Here is a 14,656-nt window from a genome sequence, read left to right as displayed (position 1 = left end):
GAAGTTTGCTGACGACACGGTGGTGTTGGGTGCCATCTCCAACAACGATGAGGCGGCCTACATGGATGAAGTGAAGAATCTGGCATCGTGGTGCCAGGACAACCACCTCCAGCTGAACGTCAGCAAGACCAAGGAGCTGGTGGTGGACTTCAGAAGGGGTCAGTACAGAGACTACAAGCCCATTATCATCAATGGAGCTCCAGTGGAGAGGGTGCAGTCCTTCAAGTATCTTGGTGTCCACATCTCCTCAGACCTGACATGGGCTGCCCACATTCAGGTCCAGACCAAAAAGGCTAGGCAGCGCCTGTATCACCTACGACAACTGAGGAAGTTCAGGGTCTCTCCAAAGATCCTCAGGATTTTCTATACAGGCGCTGTGGAGAGCATCCTCACACAGAACATGTCATCGTGCTTCGGGAACAGCTGTGTGAAGGACCAAAAAGCTCTCCAGAGAGTGATCCGTACAGCAGAACGCTGCTGCAGGATTGCTCTCCCCCCGCTTCAGGACACCTACACCAGGAGATGCCGGACTAGAGCAGCGCAGATACTGAAGGACCCGTCCCATCCTGGCAACAAACTGTTCCAACTTCTGCAATCTGGTAGAAGGTTCCGCATCTTCCGGGCAAGGACAGAGAGACTCAAGAGGAGCTTCTATCCCCAAGCCATCCGTGCCCTAAACACACACACCCGCCCTCTCACAGGATCTATAATTGACTGAGACAGGACTCTTCCAGACACTAAACCAAGGCACAATGTACATTTCAATTCCTTTAATTTTAAATATGTTTATATTGTCTATCCTGTAAAATAGTCAGATATCTATTCATATTAATGTACAGAATTCACCTGCTTGCTGCTACTACTGCACATTCACCCAGTGTATATACTTTATGTGTATATATATATATATATATATATATATATATATATATAATGTTCCTCCTCTACACCCCCCCCCCCCCCCCCCCCAATTTTTGCACATGTCGAGGAGCGTGTCAGGCTACATTTCACCGTGTGTTATACTTGTATAACTATGCATGTGACAAATAATAAAGAACCTTGAACCTTGAACCTAGACTTCCGCAGGCACAAGCATCCTCCACTGCAAACACTGAACATCCAAGGTGGCTGTGGACAGCTACAGATACCTTGGTGTTTATCTAAACAATAAACTGGACTGGACTCATAACTCAGACGCCCTCTACAGCAAAGGGCAGAGCAGGCTGTGCCTGCTGCAGAGACTCAGGTCTTTTGGAGTGAAGGGCTCACTCCTGAAGACCTTCTGTAGTGTTTTCAACGAGGATGTTGGTGACACTGAGTTAAACCACAAATGAAGACCCTGGAGTTTAGTTGCAGCTTGTTTAATTGTCTCCATGAACATGTGGTGAAAACTGAAATGACAGAAAATAAACTCCATCTCAACAGGCAGAAGCATGTTTACATCAATAAAGTGCATTACTCTCACTAAAACATTCATGTTAGCAAAATATACATTAATATCCAAAGTTATGAACGGTCATATAAAGTAACTTACGGCGTTCCAGCCTGATAATTCGGAGTAGATGGCATTTGATTACATCTCCATACTGCCTTTAGCATGAGGAGCCTGTTTTTCAGCAAAACCGAGTGCTTGACCAAAACCGGAAGTGCTTGACCGGAACCGGAAGTGCCCCGCCAGAACAGGAAATACATTTTAGCGATATTTTCCTTTTATAAATACAGGCCATTTACCATTTACCATTTAAATAAAACGTATGTAAAGCATGAATTATTCATTTTAACAACACATATTAATTTTTTAATGGCAAATCTTTTTAGAATTATTTATTTCAAACTTATGAACCTATTTTTTCAGAGAAATGCCTTAAGGGCAACACACCTTCTATAACTCTGTGGTGGCCTCAGCCATGTTTTATGGTGCGGTCTGCTGGGGCAGCAACATCTCTGCCAGGGACAGGAAGAGACTGAACAGGCTGATCCACAGGGCCAGCTCTGTTCTAGGATGCCCTCTGGACCCATTGGAGGTAGTGAGTGACAGGAGAATGGTGTCATTCCTGTTGGACAATATCTCCCACCCCATGCAGGAGACTCTGACAGCACTGAGCAGCTCCTTCAGTGGCTGCGGCACCCACGGTGTGGGACGGAGAGATTTTGCAGGTCTTTCCTCCCCACTGCTGTCTTGCTGGTGGCAAGCTACATTGTAGCCACAGCTGCCCTGGGGCGAACTGACAGAGGCGAGGCTGTCGGACACTGGCGCCACGGGGCCCTCTGACCACCACCAGTAGGCAATGGGTGAAGTGTCTTGCCCAAGGACACAATGACCGAGACTGTCCAAGCTGGGGCTCGAACCGGCAACCTTCTGATTACAAGACAAACTGCCAACTCCTGAGCCACGATTGCCGCGATCAAAAACACTTTTGCAGCTGATCAAACACACACAAACCCACACATTTGCAATAAGACTAAGTGCAATACTCTTTTTATGACACAGTTGTATTTTAACTCAGTTGTATATAGGATTTGTATTCTATTTTTATCCTATTGTATATATTATTTGATTTGATTTGATTCTATTGCATATAGTATTTTATTTTATTTTATTCTATTCTATTCTGTAAAGTTGTGTACAGTATCTTTCTTTATATTCTTATTGTATTCCAGTGTTCTCTAATTTTTGCTATATAACTTTGCACTGTCCATTTTCTGCTGTGACAAAACAAAATTCCCACGTGTGGGACTAATAAAGGTTATCTTATCTTATCTTATTTTACCTTATCGTATCTTCTCTTAAAACCCTCCAATGTGGCTGAATTACAACAATTCTGCAAAGATGGGTGGGCCAAAATTCCTCCAACACGCTTGATTGGAATTTGATTTTTTGCCCCCTAATAATAAAGCCCTTCATTATGAAACTTCATTTTGTTTTCTTGTGTAATCTTTGTCTTATATTTTAATTTGTTTGACGATCTGAAACATTTGGGTGTGACAAATATACAAAAAAACGGAATTCAGGAAGGAGGCAAACAATTTTTTAACACCATTGTCCATTACAGATACTAAAATTGGTCTGTGAACCCTTATGGAGCAAATGTACATAGGGCTCAATATGAGATGAGATGAGATAGCCTTTATTTGTCAGTTGCAGATCTTTTGCCCACAACCGAGATGACAGACCTTGCCGACCGTACATACAGGGAGTGCAGAATTATTAGGCAAATGAGTATTTTGTCCACATCATCCTCTTCATGCATGTTGTCTTACTCCAAGCTGTATAGGCTCGAAAGCCTACTACCAATTAAAAGCATATTAGGTGATGTGCATCTCTGTAATGAGAAGGGGTGTGGTCTAATGACATCAACACCCTATATCAGGTGTGCATAATTATTAGGCAACGTCCTTTCCTTTGGCAAAATGGGTCAAAAGAAGGACTTGACAGGCTCAGAAAAGCCAAAATAGTGAGATATCTTGCAGAGGGATGCAGCAGTCTCATAATTGCAAAGCTTCTGAAGCGTGATCATCGAACAATCAAGCGTTTCATTCAAAATAGTCAACAGGGTCGCAAGAAGCGTGTGGAAAAACCAAGGCGCAAAATAACTGCCCATGAACTGAGAAAAGTCAAGCGTGCAGCTGCCAAGATGCCACTTGCCACCAGTTTGGCCATATTTCAGAGCTGCAACATCACTGGAGTGCCCAAAAGCACAAGGTGTGCAATACTCAGAGACATGGCCAAGGTAAGAAAGGCTGAAAGACGACCACCACTGAACAAGACACACAAGCTGAAACGTCAAGACTGGGCCAAGAAATATCTCAAGACTGATTTTTCTAAGGTTTTATGGACTGATGAAATGAGAGTGAGTCTTGATGGGCCAGATGGATGGGCCCGTGGCTGGATTGGTAAAGGGCAGAGAGCTCCAGTCCGACTCAGACGCCAGCAAGGTGGAGGTGGAGTACTGGTTTGGGCTGGTATCATCAAAGATGAGCTTGTGGGGCCTTTTCGGGTTGAGGATGGAGTCAAGCTCAACTCCCAGTCCTACTGCCAGTTTCTGGAAGACACCTTCTTCAAGCAGTGGTACAGGAAGAAGTCTGTATCCTTCAAGAAAAACACAATTTTCATGCAGGACAATGCTCCATCACACGTGTCCAAGTACTCCACAGCGTGGCTGGCAAGAAAGGGTATAAAAGAAGAAAAACTAATGACATGGCCTCCTTGTTCACCTGATCTGAACCCCATTGAGAACCTGTGGTCCATCATCAAATGTGAGATTTACAAGGAGGGAAAACAGTACACCTCTCTGAACAGTGTCTGGGAGGCTGTGGTTGCTGCTGCACGCAATGTTGATGGTGAACAGATCAAAACACTGACAGAATCCATGGATGGCAGGCTTTTGAGTGTCCTTGCAAAGAAAGGTGGCTATATTGGTCGCTGATTTGTTTTTGTTTTGTTTTTGAATGTCAGAAATGTATATTTGTGAATGTGGAGATGTTATATTGGTTTCACTGGTAAAAATAAATAATTGAAATGGGTATATATTTGTTTTTTGTTAAGTTGCCTAATAATCATGCACAGTAATAGTCACCTGCACACACAGATATCCCCCTAAAATATCTAAAACTAAAAACAAACTAAAAACTACTTCCAAAAACATTCAGCTTTGATATTAATGAGTTTTTTGGGTTCATTGAGAACATGGTTGTTGTTCAATAATAAAATTATTCCTCAAAAATACAACTTGCCTAATAATTCTGCACTCCCTGTACAATACACAAACACCACATTGGGGAGACAGGTCAGGCTAGGTAGCGAGGAAAAAAAACATGGAAATGTGTAACACAGAAGGATAATACAGGAATGCACAGATATCAACACACCATAGCACAATAAACACAGACAGCAACATGGGAAATATGTGGAAGGAGGGACCTTTTTTAATGAAGAGAACATGGGAGGAGTAAAAGAACAAGATAAACCTAATCAGCTCACCTCCTGTGATGATGATGGAGGGGGTTGAATTCTGCTTTCCACATCTGCTCAACTCCTCTTGCAGAAAGGCTCTGCATCCTGTCTCAGTTTCCACGCTCATTTACATGATAATATCTTCTATCTCTGTGCTCACTGCAACTCTTAACCTGCTGGTCATCATCTCCATCTCCCACTTCAAGTAGCCACATATTTTGTAAAGTTAAAAGATTAATAGCTTTTTTTAAGGAAAAACTTAAAAAAAAACAACAACTATGAATTTATGCTGCAAGTAACAAGTTCTTTTTTTCTCTAGGCAGCTCCATAATCCCACCAACTTCCTCCTCCTCTCTCTGGCTGTCTCCGATTTCTTTGTGGGTCTCTATTTGCTCTTTTACATAATGTTTATAGACGGCTGCTGGTATTTTGGTGAATTCATGTGTATTCTGTATTATGTTATTGGCACAATTAACACCTCTTCCTCAATAGGAACCATGGTACTGATATCAGTTGACCGTTATGTTGCCATTTGTGATCCTCTGCATTATCCCATCAAAGTCACTGCAAAAAGAGTTCAGATCTGTGTTTCACTGTGTTGGAGCTTTTCTGCCCTTGCTGGTAGTTTCCTCTTAAAGGACAACTTGAAACAGCAAAGCAGGTTTACTTCTTGTGTGGGAGAGTGTGTTGTCCATATTAACTTTATTGAATATGTTGCAGATCTTGCTTTGAACTTCCTACTTCCTATTACTGTCATTATAGTTCTGTAATTGAGAATATTTGTAGTGGTTGTGTCTCAGGTTCGGGCCATGCGGACTCATACTGCAGGTGTCACATACCAGTGTTCAAGGAAGGGAAATCCAAAGAAATCAGAGATGAAAGCAGCCAGGACTCTTGGTATTGTTGTAATTGCATTCTTGTCATGCGCCTTACCATTTTATTGTGTCACACTCACAGGCCAGAATGCCTTCCTCAACGGATCATCTTCTGCATTTGTTTTATGTCTTTTCTATTTTAATTCGTGCCTCAACCCTATCATCTATGCCTTATTCTACCCCTGGTTTAGAAAATCTATTAAGCTTATTGTTACATTTCAAATACTGAAGTCTGGCTCCAGGAATGCCAACATAGTCAAAGTGACATAATAGTGACTAAAACGAGGTCTCTACTGTTTTAGCAGCAGTTTACGAGTAAGTCAGCCCAAACAAGCAGTGTTATATTTTCAGATTGCAACATTACTCACATATCCGTGACGTAACTAAACCAAGAAACAAAATAAAGTAAAAATGTGTTTGCCCATAAATGCCTCTTTACTATTGCCCTCATCACTACCCTGAAATCAACCCCTTGTGCTTTGAATCAGGGAACAGTAGATAATGTGTTCAAACAGAAATTCTTAATTATTACAGCCTTCACCGTTTCCTTGAATTCACTTTACATTACTTTTTAAAATTCTTTTTTTTCTGTAAAACCAAACCAAAGAAATACTGAACAAATTTCATTCATTGAGTTTAATGTTCATAACTGTGTGAGTTAGGCCTAACTTTCTGCAGATCCAAAGCAATAGGCATCATTTTGAATCACTGTAGTATTGTATGGAGCGCCAGGACTGCCATAATGAATTAATTAAATACACCATTAAATAATTAATTAAATGTGTCAATATTTAATTACAATTGGAATTGATTAATTAAATAAATAGTTATGACACCTGTAATTAATTATTTATGTATTTCAAATTTTAATTAATTATTGACACATTTAATTAATTAATTATTGACACATTTAATTAATTATTTATGTATTTCACATTTTAATTAATTATTGACACATTTAATTAATTATTGACACATTTAATTAATTATTTAATGATATATTTATTTATTTCATTTTGGCAGTCCTGGCGCCTGGCTCTCATCTTGAAATAATTTTATCTGTCAGCCTCACCCATCAAACTCAGGGGGCGGGGTTAACGCTGCCCATGCAGCTTCTCTAACATTTGATTGGTTGCCGTGCAAAGTAAGTCAAAACAGGTCGATCCTGGATAATCGATTGCTTGTGTAGACTTGGGGCAGCCAGGTATCCCAGAATGCAGATCAAATCACAGGCAGCAATGGTGGTCGTGTAGTTTTAAAATACCCCGTTTTTCTGTCACCAGCTACACTTTTAACAGTGTTTTAGCCGCGAATGTCGCGACGTATGTCTGGTCAGGTTGTCAACATAGAACATGTTTGCAAAAGTGTTTTCAGAGATTTCACTAGCTCTGCTAACAATTAGCATGCAGAGTGCACCCAGGGGGTTACGTTAACCGGTTTGTTTACATATTCCACTCTCCGTGTTCCACATGTTGCATTTGCAGATTCTCATTTTCACCGAACGATCGTCTCTTTCCGCCTGGTCTTGTGTCTCTGTGCTTCTGTAACATAAATAACGAGCTGACATTTTTCTCACGAAACCAGCGATCAGCTCAACAGACCCTCAGTTTACCTGCATGCATCCTCCTCCTCATCTGTCAGCTGTTTAACACCTGCTGCTAATTCAAGAAACACGCCTACGTTACCTGGTGATAGTCACAGTTTAACTGGGCAGCCGGTGCTCGATATAAAGCAATGTCAGCGCATTTTTCTGCACAAGATAAGTAATTATAGTGTTTTCCCCGAGCGCAGAGCTGCTGGAGCTTGTTTCCTTACAGAGCAGTTTATAGGCGAACCAGCTTCATCAGCGGCTGATGTCCAATCACCGGCACACAGCTTTGAAACCTCAGCTGAGTTTTAGCTCTCAGTGGTTAAACGCTGGACTTCATTCACTCAGGTTCTGTCTGTCGGGTCACGTTTACTTCGCTGTTTTATTTACAACTGAGCAAATCGGTTTGGCTGAGGTTAAAGTTACGTTTCATAACTGCATAGTTTCACAGACGTTTAATGGTTCACTGGCACATGTGTTAGACTGAACTATTCGCTTTTCTTTATCTGGTGTGTTTTGGATTTAACAGTGAATTTTGAGATTAAACTGACTTTTAAAATGTTTTTATACAAAGAGGAAAGAGAAGGCGCATTTCCACCGAGAGGAGCAGAGTTTGCAACAGCATGCTCATCATGAAGTCTGCAACCTGGACAGAAATATTATATCATCTGTTTTTTAATAGTTATTCAACTGTATTCTAAGCACCAGCTGTCTGTTAGAATGTGATTTTTTTTCTCTCTCTGTTGGCAGAGGTATAAAAAATGCGCAGGAAAATCTGACGTGCATGGCAAACTTCACCGACGATATTTAGAGAGGAATAAACACACATCAAACATAAATGAACCATTTGCTTGTCTCCATAATTGAGAGCATTTTCTCTTCTTATGTCAACACTCTCTCTCTCTCTTTTTTTTTTCTTTTTCGGTCATGTTATGTTTACCTGTCAAAGGCTTGTTACAAACTATGAAACACATGGTGCAGACTTCTGGATGTTAGAAGAAAACTAATACTGCTCATGAAGGAGACTAAAGGCAGGAAGGTGTCCTTTAAAACTAAACATGTTAATAGGACCTCCCTATTTATATCATAGTTTATGATATAGCACGTGTATTTCAGTAATAGCCTGCTGATTTCAGTGTAGTGGTGAACAGTCGCACAGCTCACGTAGGCGTTATCTGTGATACTCCTTAACTATAATTTATCCAAGTTAACTTCAGTTAACCATTCAGACAGTTCTTTTGCAATGAAAAACATAAACACCCATGCTGCCGGTAGGTTTCCTCAGTGCCAGCTGTTAACATTATAGCTGCTTATGCAGTAACCATGGTAACCACGGACTCTGAGCGGCTGGATCAACGGAGGTCAGACAACAATTTTACATGTATGATCTTAAAACAGGACACAGCCACTATACGTGCTGGCCTCATATCAAATGTGAAGGCAGACTGAGTCTATGTTTGACGTTTGTTTATATCTAATCTTCCTCTCAAACATTTAAACAGCAGCGAGTCTGCAGCTGAGGGAATACAAACTCAAATTGTCGGAACAGGTTTGCTCGTTTCTTGGATTCATTTGGTGATTTATTAAATGTATAACTGTTATTCTAATCTGCTGCCGAGTCTCTTACACTTTTCTTTATGCTGTATATTTTCACGTCTCTGGAATAGTTGGCAGTTAGATAGTCAGCTGGGAAACTCTGTGTTAACTCATGGAGCTGAGGATATTGTGGATATGCTGACCTCGCTCCGTGGTGTACAGGGCCGTTTACCCTCATGATTAATATTCACAATAAAAATAATAGCCGAACATCATGAAGTCTGTATGTGTTTCATAGTGTCGAACAACCTTTGTACAGTTAAAGCCAGCAGTTACTACATGACAGAAACACCAACGTTATCTCTTTTATGCGTTTATACACAGGTCACGCTGATTACTGAACAAAAACCCAAAGATCAGATGTTAAACAGATTTATTTGCTCTGTCTCCTCCTTAAACATGTTTTTAATGTTAGTTATAATTCAGAATTGGCGACTGAAACACGTAGGACACATAAGAACATCAGGAAATAAAACACCGATAAATATAACCTCAGTAAAAGAAGTCAGCGGGGGTTACTACAGCTGTGTACCGGGGCCTGCGCTTTGTCGGTGGGATTGCTTGCGAGGCGAGCGGGTCTATCCCACGCTTTGCCGTGAGACTGGGCAGACATCTCCGAAATCATCGAAGCACTTTTGCAAAGAGGCTGTATCTTGACAAACCGACCAGACACATGAAGATTAAACCACTACATGCTCGGCTAAAAAAATATTAAAACTGTATTTGGTGACACACAAACAGGGTTTTTCAAAGTTCAGTTCTGTTAGTTTCCACATGAGTTTGATGGGTGAGGCTGACAGATAAAATTATTTCAAGATGAGAGCCAGGCGCCAGGACTGCCAAAATGAAATAAATAAATATATCATTAAATAATTAATTAAATGTGTCAATAATTAATTAAAATGTGAAATACATAAATAATTAATTAAATGTGTCAATAAATAATTAATTACATGTGTCATAACTATTTATTTAATTAATTAATTCCAATTTTAATTAATTATTGACACATTTAATTAATTATTTAATGGTGTATTTAATTAATTCATTATGGCAGTCCTGGCGTTCCATAGTATTGTAGTACTTGTAGTGAAAATTAGCAGTCAGGTAATATAGAAAGTAAGGCTCTTTCAAATGTTTTTAATATTATAAAAACATCTATTTTAATGCAAACTATGATGTATGAACAGAGGAAACAGAAGTTCAAAGTGGGTTATTTCTGAATTTGTGACACCATCACAAAACCAAAATACAAAGAATAACCAAAAAAAAAGAGGTCTGGATTAGGCAGTCTGGAAATATCATTTAGGCTGCTGGGTGGGGGATTCCCATCACCCACTAAGCATATTTCATACACTATCTGTGTTTCTATACATTACCTTGTCAGGTGATGTGAGGTAGAGAGAAGCAGAAGTCTTGTCATCACAATTGCAAGTGAGTAAACTTTCAGTTGTGAAGTTGTGAAACCATCTAGCTTTATGGTCAGAGTGCTAAAACAAAGCTTTTCCTATTTTCAAATAATTAAGGATTAAAGTATTATTCCATAGCCAAGGTAAATGAAAATATAAGTTTGAACAATATGTTAAAAATTAGTTTCAGTAGTAAAAATGTTTTCTGTGCTTATACATGATCCAGTTTCAACTTCGGTAGATTAGTTGGTGACTGCAGAAATGAGAGAAGATAAGAACTCAGCTACAAAACCATCATTATACGTGACTAGGGATGGGTATTGATAAGATTTTCACGATTCCATTTTCGATTCTGTTTAACGATTCCATTCTTTATCAATTCTCTTATCGATTCTTTTTAAGAAAGGAGAACACTAAGGTCGATTAGCTTAGAACTTTGTTTTATATCTTCTCTTTGAACAAGATAGAAATTTAGGAGTAACATGGCCTTACAAACCCAGCAGTGAGATCTTAAGAGATCCAGCCTACGGCTCTTCAATGGGGTGTCACAGGGTCCCCGGGGAAAAAAATTGTAAATGTAAAATAATAAAATAAATATTTGTCTGTAGCAATAACAAAGTATAAAATAAATTATTCTGTAGCAATTACACAAGAATATCCAGTAATGTCCCTGCCTACAATTAAACACATTCACTTACTGAAAATCATCTGCTGTGGCAAATGGGTGCAAGCCTTTGACCACAAACTTAGTCACTGCTCGGTGACATTCGTCTATCCTGGCCTGAAAGGAGATGCGGCAGACTGCAGCGAGAACTGCCAGCATCTGAGCCAGACTCTGTCTCTCTCATCATGGTCACCTAAATGCACAGTAATGGCAGGTTTGTAATAAGGCAGATCGCGCTAACATAATATTTGACTTAGACTTAGAAGACTTAGAGCTTTTTATTGTCATTGTGCAGTTTCTTGCACAGCGAAATTGGGTAGCTGGACCACAAAGGTGCTAAAGTAAGAAGAAGAGAAACCAATATACAACAAAGGCGGAAAATAAATAAATAATTAAATAAATAGAATTTTAAAAAAAACAGTGTATATGTATACATATGTGAGCGGAACTATATACATGGTGTGGACCAAAATAATTGCACATGAGCCAAAAATATTGCACAGAGATGATCAACAGCAGTGTCAGGGTGGATGTGTTGGGGAAGTCTTTACACACTCTTAGTTTGCATTAAGAGTTCTGACAGCCCACGGGAAGAAGCTGTTCTTTAGTCTGTTGGTTTTGCACCTGATGGATCTGAGCCTTTTTCCAGAGGGCAGGATGTTGAAGAGGTGGTGGTTAGGATGGAGGTGGAGTTCAGTCTGCAGCCTGTTCCATCTCAGAACCCTCAAGAAATGGAGGTGCTGCTGGGCTTTCTTTACTAGGGCTGATGTGTTTGTGGACCAGCATAGGTCCTCGGATATGTGGGTGCCGAGGAACTTAAAGGAGGACACCCTCTCCACATAGTCACCTTTTATGGATAGGGGAGGGGGATAAGTTCTTGTTTTTCGGAAGTCCATGACCACTTCCTTGGTTTTCTTGGTGTTTAGGGTGAGGTTATTGTAGTTACACCATTCTGACAGTCGCTGGACCTCATCCCTGTAGGCGGTGTCATCATGAGCCCAATCAGAGTGGTGTTGTCTGCAAATTTGATGATGATGTTGCAGGGGTGCGTAGGGGTGCAGTCACTGGTGTAGATGGTGTATAATAGTGGACTCAGCACACATCCCTGTGGTGAGCCAGTGCTGAGTGACAGGGTGGATGATCGCTGGTTGCCAATCTTGACTGATTGTGAACGGTCTGTGAGGAAGTTTTTGATCCATGCACATGTGGAGGGGGGGAAGTCCAAGTTTACCAGCTTGTCTATAAGAACGTCTGGGATGATAGTATTGAAGGCCGAGCTGAAATCAACAAAGAGCATCCTTACTGATGTCCCAGGATTCTCCAGGTGATGAAGAGCGGAGTGGACAGCAGTGGAAATTGCATCCTCTGTGGACCTATTTGCCTTGTAGGCAAACTGGTGGGGGTCGAAGCTGGGTGGGAGGCTGTCCTTTATGTGTTTTAGGACCAGCTTCTCAAAGCACTTTACAACCGCTGGAGTCAGTGCGATGGGTCTGTAGTCACTGAGGCTACTGATGGTGGTGGACTTGGGGACTGGGACTATTGTTGATGATTTCAGGCAGTGAGGGACAGAGGCATGTGTCAGGGAGAGGTTGAATAGTCTGGTGAACACAGGAGCCAGCTGGTCGGCACAGGCTTTGAGCCCTCTACCAGGTATTCCATCGGGGCCAGCAGCTTTCCTCTGATTTACTGCTCTGAACACATTGCGGACCTGATGTTGTTGGAGGCTAAATGTGTGGGGGCTGTGCTCAGAGGACACTGTGGGCAGGGTGGTGTGCATGGTGGGGGTGACTGTAGTTTTCTCGAAGCGGGCAAAAAAGTGGTTAAGTTCCTCTGCTAACGAGATGTCCATATTATCTATATTTGTACCATTGGCTTTGTAATTGGTGATGTGTTTCAGGCCCTCCCATACCTTCCTGGAGTTGTTATCAGAGAGATGATCTGAGAGCTTGTTTGAATAGTCCAGTTTTGCTGCTCTGATGCCTTTTTTAAGGTCTGCTCTTGCTCTGCTGTACATGTCCTGGTCCCCTCTGTATGCAGAGTTGCGTGCCTTTAACAATGCCTGAACCTTGCTTGTCATCCAGGGTTTACGGTTGGGGTAGAACCGGACCCACTTTTCCGTGGTGACAGTGTCCATGCAGTGTTTGATGTAACCCAGCACTGCGGTTGTGTGAGTCTTGTTACGAAATCAGTTTTACCCCGGTTCTTTTTATTCCTCGAGCATCCAGAGACGGCACCGGACTCAGTAGTCATTTTCACAAAACTTTATTCATCTTTACTCATCTTTTACTCATCTTTACTCATCTTCATTTATCCTCATTTAAGCATGCATCTTCTAGAAGGGAAGACTTGCCAGGCCGGTGCCCCTCTGCAAAATCTTCACTCCTTTGTCTGTGAAACACAGTTTTGTAGGGGCGACCCTATCTTAAAACCCCCCCACAGTGTGCTGCAAACTCTGTCTGTGTCTATGTGCACGAGCACATGAATGCCTATGAGAGCGCACATGAGTGAGTGTGCGTGTGGATGTGTGTGCGTGACAGTTAAAACACTGTGGGTGTAGGTGACTCCCTAGAGGTCATAAAAAACCCATCTCCCTTCCAGACCACAGTTATCCAGGTCAAATGTTGAGACCCCCACCCAAACATTCTCTGGGGAATTTCCACTCAGCATTAACTCCTCTCTGTTTTACTTTCACAGTTCAACTGGGGAGGGTCTCCTATACTCTACTCCTAAGTTCATGACACAATCAGGCCTTTATTACATTGAGGGCAGTGTCAGTGTCTCTACAATAATTCTAGATTCTATGTTAACACATTTCTAAACTCTAAATCAGCTAAACATTTCTACAAGTCCCCCTTTTTTATCTGCCCTATGGCAGATAAAACTAAACTAAATCTCTCACCATAATGTTTTCATACTGTGACTCCCCACTTCCTAAAAGTGGCATCATGGTGTTGGCCTTTGTATCAGATTCTCCCACAGCATGATTGATGAGTCTTACGAACAAGGCTCTGATACAAGGCACACAACAATACTGCAATAAAAACAGAAAAAGAAACCATAATTGACATAATGAAACCTTTCCATTGCCCAAAGACAGAGGTCATCCACGCTTCCAACGGGTCATCTAATCCCGAATGCTCATGCATTGTGGTGGACAACGTCTTTAGGCCTTCCAGAACTCGGGTCACAGAGCCGTCGGGAACTGTGTTATTTGGAATAAAAGTACAATACATATCCCCAAACATCGCGCAAACACCCCCTTTTTCTCCCAACAACATATCTAACGCCATCCGATTTTGTACTGCCATTAAAGATGTTGGACCCAACTGTTCAGCAAGCCCTTTCATTTAATGACAGCACAAATATCAAATGTATACGAGATTGTGGACCCTTTAACGTAGTCCAAGTCTATACCGCCATAATTGTTGTGATATTTTGATATCATGGTAGCATTTACAGGATAATGTTTTATAGTGATATCATACATGAAACTGTTACTCAATAAGGCCCATTTACTAGTTGTTTTTCTCTTTCTCTGTGACCCAAGAATTAATGTGTAAGACTCACAGG

General features: G+C 41.1%; 1 protein-coding gene and 1 long non-coding RNA gene across 2 annotated transcripts; one reads left to right on the top strand and one right to left on the bottom strand.

The window, feature by feature from the left end:
* Positions 1-1,278: 1,278 nt before the first annotated feature.
* Positions 1,279-1,873, bottom strand: LOC120725700. Its single transcript, XR_005694190.1, has 3 exons — positions 1,739-1,873; positions 1,535-1,707; positions 1,279-1,391 (listed from the first exon to the last, which is right to left on the bottom strand). It is a non-coding gene; the product is annotated as an uncharacterized LOC120725700 (long non-coding RNA).
* A 2,944-nt stretch (positions 1,874-4,817) lies between these two features.
* On the top strand, positions 4,818-6,602 carry LOC120725693 (trace amine-associated receptor 13c-like). The gene is given in 2 exon segments (XM_040018669.1): positions 4,818-5,159; positions 5,274-6,602. Coding segments are annotated over 2 exon segments (996 nt in total). The 5' UTR covers positions 4,818-4,989; the 3' UTR covers positions 6,100-6,602.
* Positions 6,603-14,656: the final 8,054 nt, after the last annotated feature.

Source organism: Simochromis diagramma, unplaced genomic scaffold, assembly GCF_900408965.1.
Source record: "Simochromis diagramma unplaced genomic scaffold, fSimDia1.1 OVJJ01000733.1, whole genome shotgun sequence".
NCBI classification, from domain to species: domain Eukaryota; kingdom Metazoa; phylum Chordata; class Actinopteri; order Cichliformes; family Cichlidae; genus Simochromis; species Simochromis diagramma.
Note: the sequence above shows the minus strand (reverse complement) of the source record. Positions and strands in the feature narration are given on the sequence as shown.